The sequence below is a fragment of the Zootoca vivipara genome, chromosome 13 (genome assembly GCF_965207765.1).
Source record: "Zootoca vivipara chromosome 13, rZooViv2.hap1.1, whole genome shotgun sequence".
Taxonomy (NCBI): domain Eukaryota; kingdom Metazoa; phylum Chordata; class Lepidosauria; order Squamata; family Lacertidae; genus Zootoca; species Zootoca vivipara.
This window is the reverse complement of record NC_142596.1, coordinates 20,535,055-20,561,948: the sequence shown is the minus strand read 5'-3', so window position 1 is coordinate 20,561,948 and position 26,894 is coordinate 20,535,055. Positions and strand designations below refer to the sequence as shown.

The 26,894-nt window shown below is 41.3% G+C and overlaps 2 protein-coding genes across 8 annotated transcripts in view; both read right to left on the bottom strand.

Moving 5' to 3' along the window:
- CERS3 (ceramide synthase 3) overlaps positions 1-1,228 on the bottom strand; it is a 57,420-nt gene extending 56,192 nt beyond the window's left edge. For both annotated transcript variants that reach the window (XM_088656892.1, XM_035130782.3), the window contains exon 1: positions 1,090-1,228. The gene's annotated coding sequence lies outside the window, so the exon portion shown is untranslated. The remainder of the gene's footprint in view (positions 1-1,089) is intronic.
- Positions 1,195-26,890, bottom strand: LINS1 (lines homolog 1). Of its 6 annotated transcripts, none has more exons than XR_015946830.1 (8): positions 26,409-26,546; positions 24,859-25,126; positions 24,226-24,747; positions 24,043-24,132; positions 20,105-20,246; positions 19,547-19,881; positions 15,905-16,076; positions 1,195-1,327 (listed from the first exon to the last, which is right to left on the bottom strand). XR_015946830.1 is itself a non-coding variant. In XM_035130781.3 (8 exons), the coding sequence occupies exons 3-8, from the start codon at positions 24,655-24,657 to the stop codon at positions 1,270-1,272; spliced, it is 1,494 nt and encodes a 497-aa protein (XP_034986672.3). In that variant the 5' UTR covers positions 24,658-24,747; positions 24,859-25,126; positions 26,409-26,546; the 3' UTR covers positions 1,195-1,269. The 6 variants fall into 6 exon arrangements, 4 of the variants coding, with proteins under 4 accessions (XP_034986672.3, XP_060138666.2, XP_060138664.2 ...); XM_035130781.3 differs by having other exon boundaries at positions 19,282-19,881; XR_015946829.1 differs by lacking the exon at positions 1,195-1,327 and adding an exon at positions 11,952-13,138.
- Between the last annotated feature and the right edge of the window lie 4 nt (positions 26,891-26,894).

Here is a 26,894-nt window from a genome sequence, read left to right as displayed (position 1 = left end):
AACAATATTTATTCTAGTCAAGTAACACTGTGGTATCATTAATACAGTAATTTCATATCAGGTGCTTTCTGAGAATTAATCATTTAGTGTTGCTCCTGTGGCTGATGGTGATGATGTAAATTGTGTACCGTTTTTATGACTTAATCATTATACAATAAGGCTTGCACATTTGTTTGTTTTTTAAATCCCAGCACATAGTGAACAAGGTGTCTGGTAGAAAGGTAGGAGGCTTGCCTTCTCTCTCCAATCTTGGATGTGCCAACAATTTTTTTATTACATACTCCACACAATATGTAAAAGCAATTAGTCATGTGATTTCCCCACTACCACCTGCAGGTACAACAAGTTCAACACGTTTAAGGGATCAGGAGGTAAGAATAGTGAAGCAACATATATTCGGTCACAGTATCCTATTTATGACTTTATCCATCTAAAATCATTAGTTTGGGTTTTTAGCACTCTACCCAAGCAGCAGTCTTTCCCTGTCTGCCAGAATATCATCTGGATCTGTTAACTGTTTTTTTTTAAAAATAAACATCAGGAAAAAGTAATTATCAATGGCTGCATTAAAATATTTCAGCAGTTACAAGGTGACAAGAAAAAGAGAATGTAACTCTATCTATCTATCTATCTATCTATCTATCTATCTATCTATCTATCTATCTGTATCTATCATCTATATCACACAAGCACACAAACACCATTTGATTGAGGTGGTGGAACCCTCAAGACAATTTACAAAAAGAATCAAACTATTAAATTGTCAGTAAAAAAAAACCCAAGTCATTTAAAACCTTCAAAAAATAAAATCAACAACATGGGGAAGGCCAGATTAAAACACATGTCAAGATTCTACATGTTTTTGCTGTTATTAAAGCATTTCAAGTCAGTTAGTACACCTGCCATTCATTAGGATGGTGAGTTGTTTCATTGTTTTTTCGCATAAACTCATTAATTTCAGTGAATGGGACCCGCAGCATACAACTGTTAGCATTAACTGCGTTCCTTAAAAAGAGAAAGAACCAAACCAGCAGTCCCACCTACTGCAGAATGAAGATCAAGTAATGAAAGGAGACAAAAAAGTCCTACCTGGCCGTTTCACTCCAGAGAGTACGTTACATCTCCTAGTGAAGAAAATTGAAGAGGCACAGCGGCTTTCTCTGTGGTAACGCCCCATTTGTGCATGCTTCTAAATTCTTCAGCGTCCCACCCACGAAAGTTGCAATTCAGGATTCCTGACTCAGGGCAATCCTCCTATTGTGTAAAAGTTTAGGATGCACCTCCAGTGGAACAATGCTGATCTGCTGCCTTTGGTGCTTGTCCCAACCTTGTAAAATGAGAGAGTGAGTCGTTGTTTTATGGTATCCCTTAATCAGGGAGGCAAATACAGCAGTGGCAGGAGGGGATTCTTTAGTTTAAAGTTGAGTTTCATGTAAGAATACCCTGAAGGAGCCACAATGGGCTCCAATTTCATGGGATGCATTCCTGTGGTGTATGGAAAGCTTCTTTTTTTAAAGGCACATATGTATTACAAGCATTACATTTTTAATATATACATATGAAAAATACACATGAAAGGCACAACATTTTAACAGGTGAAGAATCCTATGCCACATTCACACCACACATTTAAAGCACTACAAGACCATTTAACAAATCATCATCATCATCATCATCATCACTTTTAAATTGTATACCGTCTTTCTATCTTACAATACCCAAAGTGGTTTACAAGTTGAAGAAGCAAAGAATGTACACCTAATAACAATCTTATGCAATACAAAAATGTGGCAATAAAGCATAACTTTAAAATAAGCAACCTACATCAAATAGTCCAGAGTCGTTCGCGACTGGACTTAACTTTACCTTTACCTTTTTTTACATCAAATAAAGTAACATTCAACAATCGTTTGTATAGAAATTACACTTCCCACCAAATAATTCTGGGAAGTGTAATTTGTTACGGGTGTTGTCAGTTGCTAGGCAGAGCTGTGGGCCCTGAGGCAGTGAACAGCGAACAGCTAAGCTGTACAGATCAACAAGTGTCAATCAATCAACCTTTATTGAGGTCCAAGACCAGATAGCATCATTGTTGGGGGGGGGGGCTTTTTTTTTAAAAGGAGATTTCATCATCAGTTTTACATTAAAACAAACCATATAAATGTTCATGTCCATTGCACCTAATATATGCACTTATTGCAAGCAATTTCCCCGAATATGATGCATGTTAATATGTTATTCTTATAAATAAAAGCATTTTTGCATGCACTTTCTGCCAATATGTATATATTTTTGGAGCTGGAGAAATGTATTGCAAAATTCAGAGATATGTGATTGTTTTGAGGAGAGCTGCCTTGTAGTTCATGTATTGGTACAAGAAGTGTGAATTTCATGTGTTATTTAGTCGTGTCTGACTCTTCGTGACCCCATGGACCAGAGCACGCCAGGCACTCCTGTCTTCCACTGCCTCCCGCAGTTTGGTCAAACTCATGTTCGTAGCTTCGAGAACACTGTCCAACCATCTCGTCCTCTGTCGTCCCCTTCTCCTTGTGCCCTCTATCTTTTCCAACATCAGGGTCTTTTCCAGGGAGTCTTCTCTTCTCATGAGGTGGCCAAATTATTGGAGCCTAAGCTTCAGGATCTGTCCTTCCAGTGAGCACTCGGGGCTGATTTCCTTAAGAATGGATAGGTTTGATCTTCTTGCAGTCCATGGGACTCTCAAGAGTCTCCTCCAGCACCATAATTCAAAGGCATCAATTCTTCGGCGATCAGCCTTCTTTATGGTCCAGCTCTCACTTCCATACATCATGTAGGTTCTCATTAAAATGCAAACTGAAATGATTTCTCTCCCACCCCTCTTTTTCAGGAAGAGTATACACCACTATGAACACTGGAGGTAGCTTTCTTTCCCACACCCATCACCCATTGCTATCTCAATTCTCCTCACAGATTGCCTGAAGCTACAAATCAGTATCGCCATCACCATATATATTATTAGTGCGGCCAAGCCTCCCTGGCAGGTACTGAAATCCGGGGGATTTACGGGATTTTTTCCAATCTGGGCTGCCAGCGAGAAACGGTTTAAAATATGGGGGTTTCCTGCGAAAACGGGAGACTTGGGAGCTATGGTGCATGGTCAGTGGATTCCTCAAAGGTTTCCACTGGTTTGACGCAAGACAGCATTTTGTAATAAGGGCAACATTTCTTTTTAATTTAAATGGGAGGAGGCGACACAAATCAACTCAACGAATCACCTCCAGCTCTTTCCCACAGGAGATCTATGACTAAGTGTTCTGTTTGTGGGGCTTGCTAGGGATATTTCCCAACTGGATTGGGGAAGGGAAGAGCAAGTTGTTTCATGCTTTAGGTGAGAGGCCACATTTTCCCGTGTAACAAGATCAACAACATTAACACCCACTTGGGATACTGTATATCTTTTCATGATTATGATGCTCATCTGGCCAAGCAAGCATATAAAATTTACATGAATGGAGGAAATCTAAGCTTTCCATGCATGGAAGATAACACCATTTTTGGAGACTACAATATCTATATGTCAAATTGTAAACTCAGCCCTGAATGGAACAATCAAACCAGCACTGCTATTGCACACCTTTGGCTAATTTCAGAAGAGGACATTTAATTGTGGGGTAATTAAGCAATGGTGTAATTAGTCCATTGGAAACAAGGCACAATTTTTCAGATCCAAGTAGAATTTGCTACTCTATGTTTGCACTTCAAGGAAAAAGCACTGCCTTCCCCCAAAATGTAGGAGAGACAGTAATATATTTGCATTTATTTAGTTACATAAAACAAAGTATTGTTCAGCAAGCAAGAAAGTGTTATACGAATTTTAAGGTCTTAGATATACGTATAATAAATGTTCATAAATGTACAAGGCAAGCACGTACATAAATATATAAACCAATGACTGAAAACAGTACAGAAGAAGTTCTGAAACCATTTTGACTCTCCCAAAACTGACCAAATGTTTCTCTGAAAGGAGGGAGGAAATGGAAAAACCTCCCCATTGTCTTTGTGCTCACAAATCCTGTCTTAAGGGCACATTTAAGATATGGATAGGGTGTGAGCCTGTGACCTAGCTAAGGAACTAAGTATTTATCATTACAAAAGACTGGCCAGGCTCTCCAGGTAATCCAGTCAAATGACCATTAATAGGTAAACTGCCAGACAGGAGATAAACAAGGTACTCAGATTTCTGCTGTAGACCACCCTTTTCTGTGATGCAGGTATGACGTATCTGGGGTGGTGGTTTTGGGCTACAACCCTTCTGTGATATACGTATGATGCTTCTGGGGGTGGCCTTGGACTGGAGGGCGGGCAAATTTAAATGTCTATATAAGGGCAGGCACACCTTTGTTCTGGGTCCTTCTTTTCTCCTGTGTGACAGAGAACCCCTGTTGCAAGAGTTTTTTATTTTGTTTGGAAAATAAACAATCAGGCAAGCCGCCTTGCTTTCAGAACTCTTGGTCTGGTCTCTGTCATTTCTCTACTGGAAAGAGCTACCAAATCTGGCTTTCTCTCCGGAGGTTTCGGACTCCCTACTGGGGTTGGAACCCTTTCAGCTAGGGGGTCCAATTTGGCCCCCTTATCTCAATTGTGAATTCAGTAGAACTGCTGCTGAAAAGCAAGGAGACAGTCTATAACTGCTGATCGATTGCTATTTTTTTACAGCTACACTTGTCAGTGACCCAAACTGCAATGTAAATATTGTTTTGAAATAGTTATGAAGTGCACTACTGATTCTTAACAGCAAAAGCCACCTTTAATATTTTCCTTTTAATTGCCTTTTGCATAGACATGTCAGCAGAATGGATAAGAATCAATTTTTTTAAAAAAAATGAATTAAATTGTATTGATTTCATTTATTTAAATAATAAAATTATTTCATTTATTTAAATGAGGGTTTTGGTTGGTTTTTTAGTAAAAAGTGTAGTGCCTTTAAAAAAAAAAGTTTAAAAGGAAATTTAGATCCAACGCAAATTAGATTTACAATTTATATTTTAAATTACTAAAGACCATATGTCTTATGCCACACTAAGCTCAATGGGATTTACACCCCAGTTAAGTATGTATGGGATGGTACCCTTCGTTAAAGGCTAACACTGTAGGAAAATGTTGCTTGGTCTTGGAATTGCATTGCTTCCAGCACATTTACAATGTGTTCTATATCAATTTTATCTGCTTTTCCCAGAGTCCCCATCTCATAAAGACAATCTCTGCCACCATTTTGAATTATTCTGAGCAATTCAGCTCCCTCTTTGTGCTGGGCTGGGGGCTGGACTGGGCAGAGGTGTCCCTCCACCTAGTGCTGCTAGACTCCATTAACCTACTGCCGCCCGCGGGACGGGACGGGACGGGGGAAGCAGGTATTAGCATTACTCCACTGGCACTGTGCTGTCCCTTCTACCTAGTGAATGTGCAAGCAGGTGTGCTGTCTGTATGATCCCTGCTGCTGGCAGCCAATGGAAAGCCCCCAGCAGGCCTTTCCAGGGGTGAGGTGGAGCCAGCTCGGGATCCATTTTGTTCTGAGCCACCATTGCGCCCAAACCATGTCCAAATGTTGCACCAACTTCAGGTTGGCATGATGATCTACTTGGCCCCACCACCACCTTCTGTCCTGGCCACCATATGCAGGTCTGTGGCAGTGGACATGCCTCATATTGTACAATTTCTTCCCCGCTTCTCCTTTCACACTTACCTTGTACTTTATTCTCTCTCTCTCTCTCTCTCTCTCTCTCTCTCTCTCTCTCTCTCTCTCACACACACACACACACACACACACACACACACACACCCTACCTCTACCAGTGGAGAAAGGCCCTGCTTGTGGCACAGCACGTTTCGGATGCAAAAGGACCCTGGATGAATCCCCAACATCTGCAGATAGGACTGGGGGAGACCCCCTGCCATAAACCTTGCAAAGAGGCTACCAGTCAGTGAATAGCTAGATAGACCAACAGACCAACAGCCTGCCTCTGTATAAGGAGGCTTCCTATGTTCCTCCTCCCTTCCTCTCTATTCTGCTTAATTATCGTTATTGAAAAATAATCTTTTATCACTCTTTCTGATTTCTTTCAACACCTCCTATGGCCCTTTCCTCTCAGAGGAGGGAGACCTCTTCTCTTCCCCCCCCCCACACTTTTACTCAGCATGCAGGAAGTAGCTGGAGCTTGCATTGGTACAAACAAAAGACTATGGTGAAGTCTGCAGTGCTGAGGTCCTACTGCTAGTAGACAGGTGGCCTACTGCTCTTCCCCTGGCCCATTATTTGAGAAATGTTACTAAGTGCATTATAAATGACATAAACTATATACTCTAATTATTCTTGTGGGAGGGCTACTCAAGAAATTGCAAGCATTGGGATCCCAGAGATGCCAGCCTGTATCTCACAAGTGGCAGCGCTACAATTCTGGTCGGACAATTGCTGTGGTCTATTGGGATTCTACCTCCTTTACTGGGAACCCTGTTCAGCAGACGGCCAATTTTGAGTCCACATACACTGTACTTGATGCTGGGTGCAGAGACAGAAAAGAGCACAGAAGGGGGAAGCTGTGGCCCTCCATATGCTGTTGGGACTCAAGCTCAAATCATCCCCAACCAACATGGCCAATTGTCAGGGATGATGGGAGTTGTAGTCCATCAACCCCTGCAGGGCCACAGGTTCCCCATCCCTGTAATGTAAATTCTGCTGGTAATCCATCCTCTTGTTCGGCTAAGTTTTGACTTTCAGTGGCTTCTAAATGGCATAGGGGTGAGGGACCTATTAGAATGGTCTTCCGCCAGAGGCCAATGGATCCAAATGACTTCCTAGCCGTCCTTTATGTCAGGGACAGAAGCTGCCCACGCTAGAATAAGAAACCGATGACTCTGCATTGTGGTGGTGAGCCACCAGAATTGCTTCTTGCCATGTTGTCCTAGTAATGAAGTATTCTCAGACTCTGGGATGGCATTGTGCAACAGGCTGGCCACTGGACTCTCCTGGATAGGAAGGGGACTGAAACTGTCATGGAAATATTCATAGTCAAGCGAGCACTGGAAGTTAGGGATTGTGGCCTTGCTGATTGCCTTGGATCTCTTAGCAGCTTTCAACATCCTTCTGGGATGCCTCACAGTGCTGGCACGGGGTGGGAGAGACACTATGTTGAAGTGACTCTGGTCATTCATCATCATTATTTTGGAGAAAGCGTGGGAAACTCTTTTCAACTTGATGCCACTCCAACCCACTGGGCCAAATAGCAATGGGAGGCAATGCCAGAGGCAAAAAAAAAAAAAAAAAAAAGTGAGTGGAGCAATCGACCTTTGTACAGTAGGGTACATTTCAGCCTTGCAATCCTCACCCGCTTATTCCATCTTGGCAAGCAAGAGATATTATTACAGTTCAAGACCACCTTCCAGCCAGGAAGAACTACAGGAGGGCATGCAGCAGAGCCAAAAAAGGTGTAGCCTGGGAAGAGTCCTGAGGGCTACACCTTGCTGTCTAGATCCAGCTCCTTGAAACTCGATGACTATTGGAGCTAGATGTCACTAAATTCAACCAAGCAACAGACAATCGTGGCTCAGCACTTTGTAAGATCTCAACCCAGCCCTGTCTAGGGCAGTGTACATAAAGAGTGCATTAAGTAAGATTCTTTCCAGGAAGAACATATAGGCTATGCTTTTCTCAAGCAACATTCTCCAGGGCAATCCTGTTGCAGTGGCACAGCAAAAACAGACAACAAATTACTTTGGTAATGTAATATAGTTGGGTATCAAATTAACATTGTATGAATCTGCCTCCCACACTGTTTTATCTTAGATCTGTCTTCCTTGTCAATGCTTGGACTTGGGGGGATGGTACAATGTTCTCAGACATTTTCAAGAGGTCCAACGCAGGTTAGCCTCCCGCTATATAAAATGCAAGGTTACCCAGACCATGATGGAGGTGTGTACAAAAAAAATAAAAAAATCCACTATATCAGTGATAGAAGTACAGAAAGGATTATACCGTCTAATCTCAATGCTGTCACATTGAGAGATGTGGGACAGAGAAAGGACATGCTACAAGAACCACTCAAGGAAAAAACAGGATGGGCCTTTGTACTCCCAGTGAGAGGGGGAGTACAGGGCATATTTGGGGGAAATTTTAAAAAGGCTAAACGATGTTGGGAGGTAAATAGAGGGAGGGAGAAACAGAAGGAGTGGTACAAAAAAGTTGGAAAGAGGATATGGGAAAGGGTGGGAATGGGGTAGAAGAATTCTATGAGGAATTAATGGACTGATGATTTGGAAGACCCAATACTGGCTTAAATTACGGAATTCGCTGAAATCTCCAGAGAATCTGGAATTGGTGGAAGGAGGGATGGAGTTCTTATTCTTATAAATGTATTATGTATCATGATATAAGAGACAATAATTGAAGGATGATTCATTGCTAGCAAAAAATAAAGGTGAGGGAAAGTTATGGATTATATATTGAAAGGTAAATAGAAATATTAGATTGGAATTATTGGATAAAAGGAGAGAAAAGTAGAATTGAAATATGAGATACCATGTATATTGAATACTGTTAATCTAGTTATTATAATGGACCCAATATGGGGAGAATCGGGGAAGTCCTATAACGAAGTTATGAAAAAAGATTTGATTGTTAGATTTTTATTTTTATTTTTTGCTTATCTTTCTTTTTTTTTCTTGCTTTGCTTTGTATGTATGGTATTTTGTTTTTGTCTTGTTTTTTGTATTTTTGTACGTTTGGTTGCTTGAGAAAATTCTTAATAAATATACTTTAAAAATAATAATAATCTCAATGCTGTCACAAGAGCTGAGCCACTTGACACTGTTTGACTATGGTCACCTGCGCAGCTAGTTCTACTAGAAGTGTATGAACTACTGCAGGGGTAGCCTATGTGTCCTTGGACTACAATTCTCATCTTAGGTTGCTGTGGAGCAGGAAGTTGGCCAGCAAAGTTCCTCCCAGCCCAAGTGAGCCTACCTTGCTCAGCCCCACGCTCGGAGGAAGGCTGTGGGAACTGGCGCCATGACTACAACCCCACCTACATAGTAATAATAGTAATAGTAATAATAATAATAAAAAAACAACTTTTATTTATATCCCACCCTCCCCAGCCGAAGTTGGGCTCAGGGCGGCTAACATCAGATATATAACACTGGTATAAAATCGAACAATAATTAAATTACCTCCTAAAAACAGGTCAAAATCAAATTAAAGCCTAATTAAATGGCTTTCCGCAGGGTTAGGTTTGGAAACAGTAACATGGGAAGTTAACCAGATTGAATAAGGTCGCAGAAGTACTTGAAGGCAGCTTGCAAAGGGGCTGAACAACTGGGGTGGGGGAGAGACGAGCAGGAGAGGGCTTTCTCTTCACAAACCCTTCCATTCTCGTAGGTGATCTGACTTCTCACCCTCTTATCTAATGTTTTCTACTCTACTGTCCCTTTGCTGCTCTTCAGTAATGAGGTTTCGGTGTTGCATTTAGTTTAAAAATGTATAAAGCACCCTCAATCCAAAACTGGATTTCAAGGCTAAATACGAATAATGTTAAAATTACAAAAGCTTTATATGAACTAACATTACAATTAAGAGGGATTTCACAATGCTTTCTTTTTAAGTGTTCTGTTCTACTTTATACTTACCGTATGTTTACATTTCCAGATTTGTTTTTTTCACAATCCTGGTCTCAACCATCCTCATAAACATGATGGGAGATGGATGAACATTGAGAAAGCATAGTCCATAGGTTCAGCTGGGATTCCATCTTTAAATCCAATATTCCCTCTACTGCATCTCATTGTTCTAATTATTTGTAATACGCTTAAGAGCAATCTCTAGTGCCTTCTTAAAACAGCAGCAATTCTCAGCTATTACAATGGAAAAATCCTATCGCCATGCTTAAAACTAGGAATTGCATTCAGTATCAATTTCACCTGAAAAACGAGATATTCATGTGTGGTAGCTTCCCATACACTCCCTGCTTACATCACTGATATGCAAAAATATTTCCCAATTTGTACCTAAGCACAGCACGGTGTTTAAGTCTGCACAATTTGTGCCAATGCAGAGTTGCTGAAGATAATCATAAAGATTAAGAAATGTTATCTCCTGCTACTTTTCCACAGGGCATATTACAAAAATACATTGTGCAGTGACAAAATACTTTCAAATGAGAAATAATGGCACAATTTATTATGTAGATAACTCATTGCCCTCCTTATATCTTCTTTCCAGGAAGAAACATTTCTGGTATGGGAAATACATTCTTTCCAAACCACAGTATTTTGCAGTTTGAGATGTGTGATTTTCTCTTTGAAGCAGGTCGCTTCAAACTTTACATTTCTCTCTCTTATTTCTCAATCGGCATAATTTATTATTACTATTATTTGTTTGCAGAATCTGTACCTTCTCCTCCAACAAAAATGCTCCCAGGCTGGCTTATGTACAGTCAGTTAGAACAAGGCACTCCCTGCCTACAGGCTTACAACCTAAGGGGAAAGGGTCAGGGAGGGGAGAAGTGGGGAAGAGAGAATCAAATTCAAGCCAGTTCCTAAACAGTTGTTCTCAAAGACCAGCTGGCACAGTTCAGGAGTAGGAGGTGCTCAAGGGACCTGGTCTGTTACAGCACATCTGATGGAGTAAGTTTTGCTTCCTATCTCTCTGACACTGGAACAATCTAATAGAACACTGCTCCCAGGTGACAGTTGAGAAAGTGAGTTCTGTTTCCCAACTACATTCAGAGTTCATCCTATTGCATTTAGGGCTTCACTGCAGCCTACTGCAGTCCTAGTGCCCCTCCCCTCCCAATAATTCTCCTTGCCTCTTATTTGTTTCTGTTTCTTCCTTGCTCCAAGTAAACCTGTTGGTCCAGGCTTTTCCTTTTGAAATCTTTGCAGAGATTTACCTCTGTATATACTAACTTGCCCAATGTTTTGTAAGAAACTCAGTAAGTTTCAAACCTGCAATTGAAGCCTGTGTTTTCTTGGCATTTCCCCCTGAAATTGGTGTGTAATGGACACATTCCCATGGACTGCACAACCCTGGGCATTTTGCATGCATGTATAACATTTGAACAAGGACCTATGTTGACATCATGACAACATTTGGCTTTGAGAATCACTATTTTTGCAGGCCTGTTATGTATCAAGCAAGTTGTTCTTATATATCAGATGCAGCAGGTAAATGAAGAACATTTGCAGACCTGTGGTAACCCACCAGGCAGAACACAGTCCCCATAGAAGTGCTGTGATGTTTCAGATGCTTGGTACACTCAGTGTTTTTGCTGCCTGCATGGTGAAAAAGAGAAGGCTCGTTGATTCCCTGCTAGGCCATCATACAGTGGTACCTCGGGTTACAAACACTTCGGGTTACAGAAAGGTTTCAGGTTAAGAATGGACCACCGGAATGAATTAAGTTCGTAACCAGAGGTACCACTGTATATGGTAAGTGGACTGTGTTCAGTTTGCTGTGGGGCAACAAGTTATAAAAGCCTATTAGAGGCAGAATACTCCCAGGATCCAGATTTTCTGCAGCAGTCACAAGTAATATCCTTTGCCCATGCCTTTCATTTCACAACCTATTTAAAAGATTGAAACTCTTGAGTTGCATCAAATACTGAGCAACAGGAGTTCCCTGTGCACCTCCAAATTCTCAGGCTGGTCCCTCAATCCTTTGGAGCAGATTTTGAGGGTGCAACAAGGGGGGAGGTGAAGGAGAAGTTCCAATGTGCAGGATGAAGTCTGTTGCATAAGCAGAACAGCAGCACTGGATAAAAGTATTAACTTTGATTCTGATTAATTATTTTAGACACTGTACATGCCTGTCCAGAGATGGAGCACACAGCTGCCATACTATCTCTTAAAAGTGACTGCTATTCCTGTTGAGAAAGGTTATGCATTTCCATTGGGATGGAGTACTGTACCAAGAAGACCAAAAATAAAATTCAGGGTTTTATTTTATTATTTTTTCTTTTTTTAAAGTCCCCCCCCCCCCCGGTAGCTGAATTATACATACCCACAGGCAAGACCATATCCTCCAGTCAAACACTTTCACACTTAAACACATCAATGGATTAGTCAGCGTTTCTCAGCCAGTTGGATCAGCTTTTAATGACCCATAGACAAATCCCAAAGAACGTGCCTCTGACCATAGGTACTGGTAAACTTTAAGCTTCTGGAAAAACTCATTTGAAAACCTGTAAGGGGGTGAAGGTGGGGGGTGGGCACTGCAGATCCTTAGACTTTGAACGGCTTTGAAGCAGATCTGTGCTCGCTACTAATAGTGTCAACAGAAGTCAAGAGCTTCAGGAGTGCACTTGGATTGTACGGAAAGAGATTCCTTCTGTGTAGTCTAGAAACCGACTCATGCACTTGTTGTAAACACTTCACTGATTTTTGAAGCACCCCTATTTCTGATCCAAGTTTATTTAGCAAAATTGTGGAGTGAAAAGGTGAGGAAGTATCCAAAGTATCCTGAAGCAACACACATCGTTCTGTCTGGCCACCCACATCCATAAGGCCAGTGACTTCTGCACAAGCTCGATCTAAAGGCGTCTGCCTCATGTCTGCCAAACTCTCCTCTTCTATCGATTCCACCTCTGAATCTTCTGAGCTTTCATAGTCCACCAGCCTTTGAAGGGCTCTCACCGAAGACGTATTATCAGACTCTTGCAAAAGGTTAGACCTGCTGGGTTTTGCAGCTTGACTGTCAGTATGCCACAGTGCAGACAAATTTGGGAAAGAGGTTGAAAGGATATCAATACCGGATGGGGGATCATATGAAGCATCCTGCAAATTTGAGTCTAGCCGGTAGGCACTTTTTTCTTGGCAGGAGAAGTTCACCATAGAAAAGCTGAGCTCTCCATTAGAGGTGGTCTTGAAGTATTTAGAAATCTTGACAAAATGGTCCCAGTCTTGTACAAGAAGCTTTAAGTATCTTACAAAATATTCCAAGAAGCAGGTTTCAGATGAAATCAAGAAATCAAGTAGAACTGTGGCATCAAATGAAATACTTTTCAGCAGAAATAAGAAGATACAATGGGGATTGCAGCCATTCTGATGTGTAAAAGCAGTCCAGGTTCCATCATCAGAATGACACAAGGAAAGACCAGCTTTATGCCAGAACCTAGAAAGTTAACAGTTGTAGAGTAAGCAATTCATTGCTTTTGGATCAGTGAACATTTTAGCAAAGTTCTGTCATTTACCATAGCCTGGTCCGAACATAATGAGCTTGGTCTAATACCCCATAGTTCAGTGCAATGCATGGTGTCCATGCACTTCATCCTCCCTCAACATTCCCAGGGCTTGTCAAACCATAGTTTCCAACTATATCTAAACCAGGAAACTGTGGCTTAATCTCCTACTTCAAAGCAGGCTATGAAACGAATATACGCTGCGAAAAGGGAGGTTACAGGGAACCAGGCAGAGGGCCTTCTTGGTAGTGACACCCATCCCTCCCATCAGATGCCAAGGAAATAATAAACTATCTGGCTTTTAGAAGACATCTGAAGCCCTGGACTACAATTCTCATCTGACCAAACTGCGGGAGGCAGTGGAAGACAGGAGTGCCTGGTGTGCTCTGGTCCATGGGGTCACAAAGAGTCGGACACAACTAAACGACTAAACAACAACAACAACAACATCAACATGATGATGATGATGATGCATCCTGGTTCGTGGTCAGCGATCTGAACTCATTAGGACAATGCATTACACCATGTTGTGAGCTTCCCAAAGTTATCAGACTGTGTGTTGTTCAAGTATAACTGCTTGCCTAGGTGAATCCTTTGCCTTATCCAGCAAAGCAATTCTTATAGTTTAAAAGAAACAAAAAAAATGCTGAATTTATTAGAATGATTTACAAAGATAAATAGTAATTAAATCAGTATGGAAAAACAACATGCATGGTAGTCATGAATGTGATGAAATACCTAGAGAAGGTTTTCCAACTTGAAACTCTCAAAAGTCAGGTACTAAAACATAAAATTTTCTGAAAGTAGTTGTCACCCAATTACAAGGGTGCAATCCTCTACTCACTTACCAGGAATTAAGCCACTGGACTCAGTGGGGGTTAGTTCTCAGCCACATACATAGGATTGTGCTGTTATTTAACTGTGGAAGTGCTAGACTATTATATTTGCCTAAAGGTGAGGTTTCTTTAAGGTGATACATGTATGCATCAGAGTGGACACACATCTTATAAACAGTATTCCCTCATATGCTAGAGAAAGGAAATGGCCACCACACATGGCTTTGAAAGCAGCTGCATTAAAGACAGATTAAATCTTTTTTTAGCTGATCAAAAGGCTTAAATTAATCAATGCTACAGTCTGCATTTATTCATTATACTTACAGCCCAGCTTTCAACACAAAGGGTTCCTGTTTACTAAAACACTACATGATTGAATATTTCATTAGAATACAGCAAATCAAAATATAAAACCAGAAATCCAATATATAATGCAACAATTGCAATTCTGCAGCAGAGACACCAGTTGCTCTTTCTTTTTTTTAAAAAAAAACCCTCAGCCACCCCCACAAGCCAAAAGGACATGATACTCCTTGATTTGGTGTTGTGAAAGTATAATTCTTGGAGCAACAATAAATTTCTATACTGTTTGGGTAGTTCTGCACCTATAATTCCCAAGATAAAAGCTTTGGAGTTGGTTTTCCTTTTTTTTTTTTTTACAAACTTTATCTTAAACATCTTTTTTTAACTCACTATATATCGTTTCCCAGTAAACTTTAACCATTCTACAAACCACCATATATGATAAAAAATACCTTATTGTTCTTTGCATTTCCAACACTTAATTCGATTTTGATTTATACATTTTCCCCAATCTACTAGGTGTTAGATACCATCTACACAATTGTTCCCATGTTTCCATATCTATATTATAACAAATATCTATCATAGCTGCCAAGTTTTCCCTTTTCTCGCGAGGAAGCCTATTCAGCATAAGGGAAAATCCCTTAAAAAAGGGATAACTTGGCAGCTATGATATCTATTGTCCAATGTATCATTGATGATTTTACTTGCTCATCCTTTGTCTTTGACAGCACTTTAATATTACATTCCAACAGGTGCTTTTCCAATTGTGATAATGGTTCTCCAAATCCTCATTTCATATCTTTCATAAAAACTTCATTCAAATGATATTGTATCCATGTTGTTAACATTCCTGATAAATCCTTAAATTCATTTAATTTAAATTCTCTTCCATCCTCTCTTACTAAATGTCTATAAGTTGCCCACCCTTCTGTCATAATCTTTTTCTTTACTGCTATGGCTTCCAATGGTGAAAGCCAAAGTGGTGTTTTTTTCCTGCAATATATTTTTCTATTTATCCCATATGTACAAATTACTCCCAGTTATATGGTTTGTAAATCCATTATGTAATTTCACCTTTTCATACCACAAATAAGTGTGCCAACCAAAAATGTTATAAAGACCTTCTAAGTCTAAAATATTTTTCAATGTCAATCATTCCTTCAACCAGCATAGACAAGATTACCTCATAATATAATCTCATATCTGCCAGGGGGGAAAGTTCCTCTCTCTTTCACATTTATCAATATTTTATATTTCCAGTTTTTCCCCTTGCCATATATATTTAGAAACATCTTTTTGCCATACATTGAAACATTCTTTCTTGCCAACCACCAGGATTGATTGAAACAAAAATAACTTTTTTGGTAATACATTAATTTTTACATGGTGTCCTTTTTAAGCCCATTTCTACTGCTTACTCCTACTCCCTGAAGTTAGCTTCAGGCTGAATTGTTACCTGAAATATAGATGAAATCATTTTCTTATTTGTGATGCCCAATGCTTTTAATAAATAATTAAATGCTTTATGACTTCAGAAAAGTGAAAATCGACACTGACCTTTCAAACTTTAAATGAACTGTTAATAAAGTTTTCGCAGCTTCCAACATGTCGTCGTCTTGTTCTATGAACAGTGCAGAGAGCCATGCGCAAGGATGTTCAGATGCGTGAGATGACCACACGTGGCTCTTTAAGAATACCAGCAGTGGGTGCATAATACTCTCCAGATGAACTGAAAGCAAAAATGAGAAGGAGAAGAATGGATTCTTGTGAGTCAAGCTCCCTTTAATCAAACCAAATATTCACTTTTGAGTGTTCCCAAGTGTGCCTTTTGCACATGCTCTAGACTGGCTACTTATTGCTAACTGCTCTACTAAAAGGTTTCAGAAGGAATACAGAGGGAAAGTTTCAAGAAATAGTGTAGATTGTGCATATTACCTCCAAATACCTTGTGATGGTAGGCAACTGGCAGCCTGTGGAACAAATCTGCCGTAACATTAATTTAAGTTCATTCCACATTATCCTAAGCCTGGCTAAATGATAAAACAGCCTTTTCGAACCCAGGCAATCTTGCCAAAGCTGGCTGGCGAAACGAGACAAAATTGCCAGAAATGCATCCATGCACCACCATAGTTCTCTCTCTCTCTGTGCTTCCCACTCCAGTCACAACATGGGCCTTTTAGGCTTGGTGGAGGTATAAGCAGACGGGTAACAAATAAATGTTATTTGGAAGAAAGGAGTTATGTTGTGCAACAGTAGCACCCCCTTTTGCACTATTTGCCTTTCATTAGAGATATTTACCACTATTCCAGAGGTAGCTGTTGAGCATTTACAACCAGATGGACTAAAAGGTAATGGTAAAGGTAAAGGGACCCCTGACCATTAGGTCCAGTCGTGACCGACTCTGGGGTTGCAGTGCTCATCTCGCTTTATTGGCCGAGGGAGCCGGCGTACAGCTTCCAGGTCATGTGGCCAGCATGACTAAGCCGCTTCTGGCGAACCAGAGCAGCACATGGAAACGCCATTTACCTTCCCGCCGGAGCGGTACCTATTTATCTACTTGCACTTTGACGTGCTTTCGAACTGCTAGGTTGGCAGGAGCTGGGACCAAACAACAGGAGCTCACCCTGTCACGGGGATTCGAATCGCCGACCTTGTGATCGGCAAGGACTAAAAGGTAGCTTGAGACAAATCAGGACAAATCGAGCCCCCAAAGGGTTGATATTTATCTCGCAGCCCTATAAACAAGTATCTATCCCTATATACAAGTATCTAGCCAGTAAATGCAACACATCCATAAAACAGCATAAAAGGCTTCACATTTGGGCTGGTGATAGACCGGAATGGGTGGACTGAGCTACACTTTATAAAAGGGCTGGTCAAAACTGAAGGGTCTTGAGCAGATATTTCATACCAAGTACATTTGGTGTTTGGTTAATACTAACAAGCAGGCGAGGAGTTCCACAACCTAGGCTAGTTTCTAGCTTCTAGGAAAGTGAAACTTGATGCTTTGTTCAGAAGGGTAAAAAAGGACCTGACACAGCAGATTGTCTGCCACAGACAACAAACAGGAACCCTGAGGCCTAGGTCTTCTGAAATGTGCCAAACTGGTTCTATACATACATATCATTAGCTCCTCCTTTAAAGAATTAATTGATTCCAATTTCTTAATCAACAGTCTATGCACCAAGACATTTATGGGTGGAACTTTCTAATTAGATAGAGGAGACATGCCAAATTATACTGCATGGTGAATGTGAATTCTCTAGAGTTTTTGTACTTGTCTTTCAACATCAGCTCATACTCCCAGCCGCATTTGGAACTACTTGGCCACATATACCCCCAAAGCCATGATGGAAGCAATCTCAAAATCTGAAAAGCCATTTTAGTTAGCTAGCAGAGTAACAAAGAACAGGTGCTGATACACACACAAAAGCAATTCACCATTCTAGGATTTCCATGCATTTTCAAGACAAAGTTCTTTTCATAACCTCACTACTTGATATACAAAACCTATTAACAACTTGTTAAAAACCACCTTTAGCATCATCTTTTAAACTTCCTATTAGCAATACTCACATCAGAATTAAAAAAAAACCTCTGGGGGAAAAGAGTGGCCTTTGCTTAGTCCTCACCAATTAAAGTAGTCCTTATTTACATAACTAAAGCTTTAGCTGCTTTGCTTGTTGGTATCCGTCTGTCTCGAGAGACAATGGAGGGTGCCTCTGGGGTGAAGTCAAACCACTGAGTTAGCAGGGTGCAAGCCTGGGCTGCGTGTATGAAGGTCCTGGGCTGCCCAGACAACAAGACCCCTCTCTTGGCCTCACTTGATGTGGTACAAAGGAAAGCAGAGCAGTACATTTGGCACAAGCTTGGCTGTAGGAGTTGCCTGAAGAAGACATGCAAGGCACCACCCAACTGTCTTAATCTACTGATTAAAGCTTGCAGCTTAAACAAAGTGCTTGGAGAGCATGTATCCAAACAACTATCTGGTGCCTTGATGGGCCTTCAGGCAATGTCTTGTCTCACAGGAATCATTAAACTTTTTAGATCCATTTTGGTTTTCTGAGCAAGTGCTGTGGGTTCCACTACTTCTGGTTATCCTCTAACCCATACACAGATAGGAAGAAAGTGCACATGTAGATGTGGGTGCCAATATGAACTGTTCCTATGGTTTATTACTGTAGATAATGGCAGCAGTACAGTCGGCATAACTTGATATTAAAACAGACCCATATTGCTAACCTCATCCTGGTGCTATTTATCTGAAACGCATCCTGGAATGCATTGGTAAACTCCTTGTCTTAAGAGTAAGCAAGAGTAAGGTTAAGAGTAAGCATATACTTTTCAACAGAGAAGGTAACCACTCACCACCTCAGGACCAAGGCAGATGCTCAGAAGCACTTTGTGTCCTTGGGTGTAATGTTGCCAAACCCTAGTCTAAATGGTTACTTCCAGCAGCTCTTGCAACTCACAAACAGAAGGGAGAGGTGGAAGTGTTTCGAAGAAAGGGTAGAAGGGATTCTTTTGTTCAACACTACAACACTGCCAGGCCTTATGTGGCGTGCTGCCAAAACTGTCAGCCTGCACCAATTATAGAAGTAAAATTGGCAATACGAAGTAGAATTGCCCATTCCCGTGAACTGTTGATCTAGAGAAGAGGCACATGGAGAAAACTGCAACCGTCCGGATGTTGGAATCACAGAATTTTTGTAGAGTTGGGACCCCCCCCCCAAGCAGTATTCAAAGCAGGAATCACAGCTAAAGAATTCCTAACATGTGGCCATCCAACCTCTGTTTAAAAGTCTCTAATGAAGACGAGTCCGCCATCTTCTGAAGTCAGGGAGATTGGCCTATCACCCTTCCCTCTTTCTAAAGGTACCCCTCTCCCACAAAACTAATTGCTGGGAAGGGTTTAAGCCACTTTGAAAACTTACCTTGGGCTTCGGCTTCAGATGCAGAATCTGTTATCTTAACCTCTAAAGCTTTAAGCAAAACCAAGCTTAGGGCTCTTAGGGTCACTTGAGCAGGACTGCAACAAAAACCCACTTCTGGCTTCACCTGACTGCCTCCATAGTAGCTCGCCTTTTCACTAAGGGTAAAACGATTCAGCCACCCAGTAGCTACAAACTGCAGAACAACATCAGCAAACACTAATCTGTCCTTGTCAAAATGCAGGTTGGGGTGGGAGAAAGAAGGCACCTTTCCTTTGATTAGGTCTTCACCAGCCTTGTGAAGAACACATTTTTTGAGCAGCACGATAGCTTTCTTCTTGATTAAATCATGAACGGGTGAAGTGACAAGACCCAACACGCATGAAACGTTCAAAAGCAACATCCTTTGACAGACAAGGTTCAGTGGTGCCTGAGTTCTGGAGGCCACAAGCAGTTCAAGGAGGTCCAGAAAGCTGCTCAAGTCATTTGTGGCTTTTGCAGATACTGGGCTATCTTGGGCAATCTCAGAATAAGAAGATGGAATGCGGTTGTAAAAGTCTTCAAGCACATTGTCAAGAGAAGTAAGAATCTTCTGTAGCCCACCTGTAATGACAGCATCAAGCAGTGTTTCAGGACCATCTCTAAGACAGTTTAGTTCATCTACTTAATTAAAGCAGCTTTGTAAAATGTTAAACTTCTAAATATTGATTTTTGCTCTAGACAGAAAAGCTCACAGTAAATATTTTCAGGCACACAAACTATTCTAGCATATGCTGCCTTCTTCCCCTACAGGTTATTTACAAAGTAAACCTGGTTCAAACAATACCTCCTTTGCACAATCCTTCATCTTTTAAAATTTCACTGATCACGTTTGTAAGAGTCCACAGGCATTCCGCTACATGACTGCTCTTGGGAAACCCAGACAAAGTCTCTGAACAAAAAGCAAACCAGGCGCTGTTCAGGGAACCCTGAAAAAAAAGGAAAAAAATTCTCTATATTAGGGTTCAAGCAACTGGTAGACCTGAAGAGGTGCCATCTGATCTCTTCTCCTCCTACACCTGAGCATTTGGGAATAGCCTTGAGACTCCTAAGAAGCACAACTTGAATTCAGAACACAAAGACCAATGGTGGCTTCCACAATGGATAGTACATAAAAAAGATAAAGGACCCCTGGATGGTTAAGTCCAGTCAAAGGTGACTGTGGGTTTGTGGTGTTCATCTCCCTTTCAGGCTGAGGGAGCCAGTGTTTGTCCATGGACAGCTTTCCAGGTCATATGGCCAGCATGACTGAACCACTTCTGGTGCAACGGAACACTGTGATGGAAACATCCCAGCTCCTGCCAACCTAGCTGTTCTAAAGCATGCCAGTGCAAGTAGATAAATAGGTGCCGCTGCCGCGGGAAGGTAATGGATAGTACATTCTGAAACGCGCTTGACGTTTTCACAGCAAAAAACATTGCTTTCTCTCGGTCAAATTAATGAACTATGAAGGCAATACTGAAAGGAATGGGAATTGCTCGATCCTTTGGCAAGAGCTCAGCTATATCATTAGAAATGTAGAAAGTGAACATCTTATTCCAACTCACTGCATCTCTGTTTACTGTATCTATGGGACAATCAGCTGAAAGGTTTTAGCTTTCAGAAACTTTTGGCATGGATGCTGGTAGCTGCTAAAGCTTTCACTGCCCCCAAATGGACAGACAACTTTACAGGACTTTCATATAAAATGAGGATGCAGCGTTTAGCATTGGGGGTGGGGGTGTACCTCATAAATTATGTGTTGCCAAAGGCTCGGAAGACTCTGAAAAACTCTTATGATGTTGGGTGGGACTTTATCTTAAATACAACAAATACAGATACACAGGACTCCCTCTCCACAGTACAACATGAAATTTGGCTTTCCTAATGGTCTTGGGCAAAAGATTCCTGCATTACAGGGGGTTGGACTAAATGATCCTCATGGTCCCTTCCAACTCTACAATCTACCTGATACCCTTTCGTATCTCTCTATTTTTATTTTGTTTGACTTTGATTTACTCCAATAAAAATCTTTTTGGGGGGAAATTATAGAAAGTGGGTCTGTAGGGAACAGACAGATTTTGCAAGGAAGTTGTCACCCACTAAGCAGCAGCTGGGATTAAGTTGAAGGTTGTGCATTTGGAGAGTGGATCATGAGATATTGCAACCCTTAATGCACTGTGCAGACATTGTCTTGATCAGCCCCTTAAGAGTGCAAACACTTCTGAAGACGGAATAACAAAAATAAAGTTTCTCTTATGTTATGAAGCCCTCTGCCTGATTATTCTGGTACTGCACTACCAAAAGAAAGCTAATACAGTAGGCTTGTAAAACAGCAGAACAGGCTTCACCCACGTCCACCCTCTGGATGAAACTCTGAGGATGCGAAAGTTGGCTGAACATGGCAGAGAATCTGTATCAGAACCCAGGCATGCATACACAGAGCTCATGCTTAATAGGGACCACATGTGCTGCCACCATGGAAGCACCAGTCAGTACCCAACACCCATAGCTCTCCTACAGACACAGAATAATTAGCTTAGCCTTCTCTCTGGCATGATAATTTTCTATGTGCATTGAATTGTTCTTTTTTTAAAATGAGAGAGAGAGAGAGAGAGAGAGAGTAGACAGGCAACAGATGAGACACAAGACATGCAGGTTAGTCTGGGTATGCTGGTATTCTTTTAAGAAAATCGTAAAGGGAGTAGCAATCAAAATTATTTTACTATATTCTGCATTTCTATACATAATATTCAATATATCTAACAGTAAATGAATCAAACACAGCACTAAAAGCACAATACAAAAATCTATACAGTGGTACCTTGGTTCTCAAAAACCAAGGTGCAGCTTCCAATTGGCTGCAGGAGCTTCCTGCAGCCAATTGGAAGCTGCGGAAGCCACGCTGGACATTCGGCTTCCGAAGAACGTTCACACACCGGAACATTGACTTCCGGGTTCTCAACGTTCGGGAGCAGATTTCAACTAAGCCGTTCAACTACCAAAGTTCCACTGTACAGTGGTGCCTCGCTAGACGAATTTAATTCATTCCACGGGTCTTTTCTTATAACGAAAAATTCGTCTAGTGAATCCCATAGGAATGCATTGAAATTTTTTTTGATTTTTTTTTTTGCCCATAGGAACGCATTAATTGAATTTCAATGCATTCCTATGGGAAACCGTGATTCGCTAGACGAATTTTTCGTAAAACGAATTCGTCTAGCGAGGCAACCTCCACTAGAAAAAACCTTTCGTTAAGCGGAAATTTCGTTAAGCAGGGCATTTGTTAAGCGAGACACCACTGTACTTCAAAGCAGCTATCATACCCCACGCCTACTGAAAGGAACAGTCTTAACTCTATCAGGCTGTGGCAGAGGGAGAACTGGGAAGCAAGGCTACTTCACTAGCTCTTTGGAGACAGGACAGGTTCTTCCTTTCCTCATCTGTTATTGGCAGTGGCCAATGCCTTCAAGACCAGCTGCATTTAGCTGCTCCTCTCCCTGAATTGTTTCAATTCAAGCTGGTCATTATAAAAATTACAGTGCAGCTTTAACAACTGATGTCATTATTTCTGTTGTCTCCTTTCATAAACTTTCTCATTTTGTGCCATGTACCCAGGACAAGGGGTGAACGGAAGGTAGATCAGGATCTATTGGAAGATCTTTGAGTGCTTTGCTATAGCAACGATTTCTGACTCCCAACAATAGCAACAACAAATGACTTTTCCCAGCTCAATTTGACTACTGAAATACCAGAATAACCAAAAGCAGACTATTGTGTGGAAGGACTGTAAGTTCAGTTCAGATAGTGAAAACAAATTCCTAGGCTCAGAAGGACCTTGTACTTTCAATGCTAGTGGTATTTTGTACCCAATTCTGGTTAGTGCATATTGGGGTTCTAGCAAAAAGAACAAAGTAGATCATAAATATATGAAGTCTTTCCACTCATTCAATACTGTAAGCCTGAAGTCAGAGGCAGTCTTGCTTTTATTAACCTTATATAAGCCACTCAGAGCCTTTCCAACTGAAGAACAGAATAAAAGCTGTAAATGTAAAGCTTTAAATAACAGTTAAGTAGAGAGGAAGCTCTCACCAACAAAGACATTCTACAATCTAGGCACTACCATGAAGAAAGCCCTCCTCTCTCTTGCCCCTGAAGATCCAAGTGTTTTTTCTGACCATGTTTTGAGTGACTGTTCTACCCTCACACACCACAGTAAAAAAGCACAAAAAAAACCTGATTGAACCAGCCTAGGATGATGGAGTAACACTACAGAATCTGATTAGTTAAAAGAAGAAAAAATGTTTCATTTCTCACACGCCACCTTAAAAATAGCCCTGCCAAGTAAAGAAATATTGGCTGTTTAATCAATTAACAGCATTTTCCTATAAGTCTACTCAGAAGTAAGCCCCACTGGGTTCTATGTAGGTACACAGTTGCAGCCATTTACCCAACAGTAAGCCCCATTGAACTTAACAGAACACCCCAAAATCCCTCTTGGTGTGCAAAAGAAAGCCTTTTCTAAGAAGATATCTGCCGTCCACAGATTTTAAAGTACTTAAATAAAAAATAATGAACTTTTAAACCATTATGATTGATTTAAAAAGAATCCCCTAATTATTCACACAGATTTTTAAATCAACTGATTGATGCAGCTGACTTAATTACACACCTACTTCAAAAAAACAGAGTGAAGCAGAAAGCTGTTTTAGTGGGAACTAGCCCAAAGCCCACTTTGCAACTCACCTCTTCTGTTAGTTGAAAATGCACAAGGAAGACCAAAGTTTTGGAAGCCTGATAAGATAGTTGTTTATCAGAAACAAGTAACAGATGAATCTGCAATAAGTGGAAAAGGGAGGAATTTTAGATAAGGGATATCTTAGCAACAGAGCTATTTGGGGGTGGAGGGGAAAGCACCCAAAAACTTACTAATTTTGAGTCTATGTTGGCTTCTTTCAGAAGAATTCTAATAATCTCTACATATTTCTGTTTTGATTCAACTGCCACCCCTTGGGATTGCATTTTGGATAGCATCATCTTGATCAAGGTTAACTGAAGCAGCATAATTTCTCGTGAATGGCATACTGAACGAATCACACTTTCAGATGTGTCCGGCTCATCATCTGTCTTGAGGGCTGTAAACGCTGGATCAGAAGAGTTCCGAGCACCAGTGTTAGGAGAAAACGGACTCATTGCCCATGATTTGCTAATTGTTGATGACAAGTGTTGCAGTGATACAGGAGGATTTAGAAGAGCTGCACAAATATGACTATCTTTCAGAAATAAGGCATCTACCAGCATATCATCATACATTTGCTGGAGAGAGTCCCCATTGTGGGAAAATTTGGTATTTTCAGTCATTCTTTGCACATTCACATTACAGAGATCTGAGTTGGTTCTCCAATAAGCAGGGAAAGTTCATCATTTCATGCAGCTTTTTCTCTGGTGTATCTAGAATTAAAGGCAAAAGTGAATATCATCATCATCAGGAGATTGTTAAATCAGCAAGAAGACCAAACAGTTTAGATTATTTAAAGGTAAAGGGTAAAGGGGACCACTGACCATTAGGTCCAGTCGCAGACGACTCTGGAGTTGCGGTGCTCATCTCGCTTTACTGGCCGTGGGAGCCGGCGTACAGCTTCCGGGTCATGTGGCCAGCATGACTAAGGCACTTCTGGCGAACCAGAGCAGTGCACGGAAATGCTGTTTACCTTCCCGTCAGAGTGGTACCTATTTATCTACTTGCACTGTGACGTACTTTCGAACTGCTAGGTGGGCAGGAACAGGGACCGAGCAATGGGAGCTCATCCCACCACGGGGATTCGCATACCTGGGGGATGTAAATCATATTTCAAGTGAAGCAGACACTAATGAGGTCACCCTCCCAGAAAAGTATGTATAACATCGCAGTCTAAATCTGCTACTATTGCATACATTTTATCAAGAAAACACATGGCTTTGGCAAATGAAACATTTCGGCCAAACAAAGACACATTTCAGAACTACCGGTATGTTCATTACTGAAAACTCACTTATACCTGAGACCATTAAGAGAAATAAGGATGCAATCTACTAGGTTAATCAACATAGGTTGTTTCTTAGGTTAATTAGTATTGTGATTAGCATGACACTGTTGTAATAGGAAGCGTTTTGAACTCTTTAGGGGGCTATATAATAAATGGTACAAATATTAAGTAATATAACGCACAAGAACTTTTTTGCATCCTAGTCCTTCCCTCATACTGTATACCTAATCTTAAAACTTAACAATATACGGTACCCATCTCTTCCTGTTAGTCCTTCCTTGAAACCTAATACATTTACAGAGCAGAATGAGGTGGTAGGATCCTGAAGAGGCTGAGTGGACTTTTTGCCCTGCATATATTACAAAAACCAAAATGTGAAGTCAAGAACTAGCACAGGATGAACAGAGCTGCACACAGGATGCAGGGAGTTGATGAAAGATAACAGCTCTGTGATGTGCTAGTGGTTGGTGAGGGATAATTCCATTTTTATTTTTTTTTCTAGGACGGTTCATTAAGAATGTAAGAGTCCTGCTGGATCAAACCAAAGGCTCATTTAGCCCCCCCCCCGGCTATTTTTCTGACTGGAAATTGTTTTAACTGTTTTTAATACTGGTTGTTGTTTTTTAAATAGATATGTTGCAACCATGTAGGGAAAATCAAGTACCTTGGGCCAGTCATTGCCTCTCAGTCTAACCTACCTCACAGGGTTGTTGTGGGGATTAAATAAAGAGGCAAACAGAGGCACAACTTGAGCTCCTTGGGCGGGGGGAGGGGGAGAGGTGGGAAATAAATGCAACATAACAGTAGTCCACCATCTTGTTGACTCTTTGGAAGGCCACAAGCAGAGCCAAAACATAATACTGTAACTCCTCTTCTGCTCGCGATCCCCAGCAACCGGTTTTCTGAAGCACGCTGCCTCTCATAATAAAGGATGCCCTCCCCACACACACGTGCAGTGTGGTACAGTCCACTCAACCCGCTTAGGGCTCTACCACCGCGTCCCGAGAGCGCAAAGCACCCCACCCCCGGCAAGGCCCTCCAACAGCATCACTACAACGAACGCCCGTGCGTTGCTAGGCAACCCACCCCAGCTTCTAGGCCTAGCCATCGAAGCAGCGCTAACACCTCCTCATCGAAAGTCCGAGCGACCCGCCTTCCCCGTCGCAAAAACAAAACAAAACCCTGACTCGCGCTTTCCGGCACTAAGGGAGATAAGGAAGGCTCCGCCCCGCTCTTTCTCCTAGCGAACCGTAGGACATATAGATATTTTAATTTTAAAAATTATAGAGTGACACCAACACCCGGAAGTTCCGGTGGGAGCCCATAGAGATAGGAAAATAGTAGAGTGAATCCGCGCAGCATGAACTTTAGGAATTAAACGGAAGCCGCTACCGACCATCGCTTTGTATGTGGGGAGCTCGGGGGGCAGCGCCGCTCTCCGTCTCTGGACGAAAAGCCCTTTTTCTGCACCCGGCGTTAGCAGGTGAAACAACAACAAAAAGTTACTGCCATGATTCCGGAAGTGTCGAAAGGGAGTGCAGCGGGACTGTGCCCCTTATGATGAGGCGGAGG

What these genes read in the sequence shown, in the direction of transcription:
- LINS1 (XM_060282683.2), bottom strand. Translation starts at nt 24,657, where the DNA reads ATGACTGAAAATACCAAATTTTCCCACAATGGGGACTCTCTCCAGCAA. An exon ending in TGAAGGATTGTGCAAAGGAG is followed by an intron (nt 19,882 to 20,104) that starts GTATTGTTTGAA and finishes CTGTCATTACAG; the next exon opens with GTGGGCTACAGAAGATTCTT. An exon ending in GTTCATTTAAAGTTTGAAAG is followed by an intron (nt 13,139 to 15,904) that starts GTCAGTGTCGAT and finishes TTAACTTTCTAG; the next exon opens with GTTCTGGCATAAAGCTGGTC.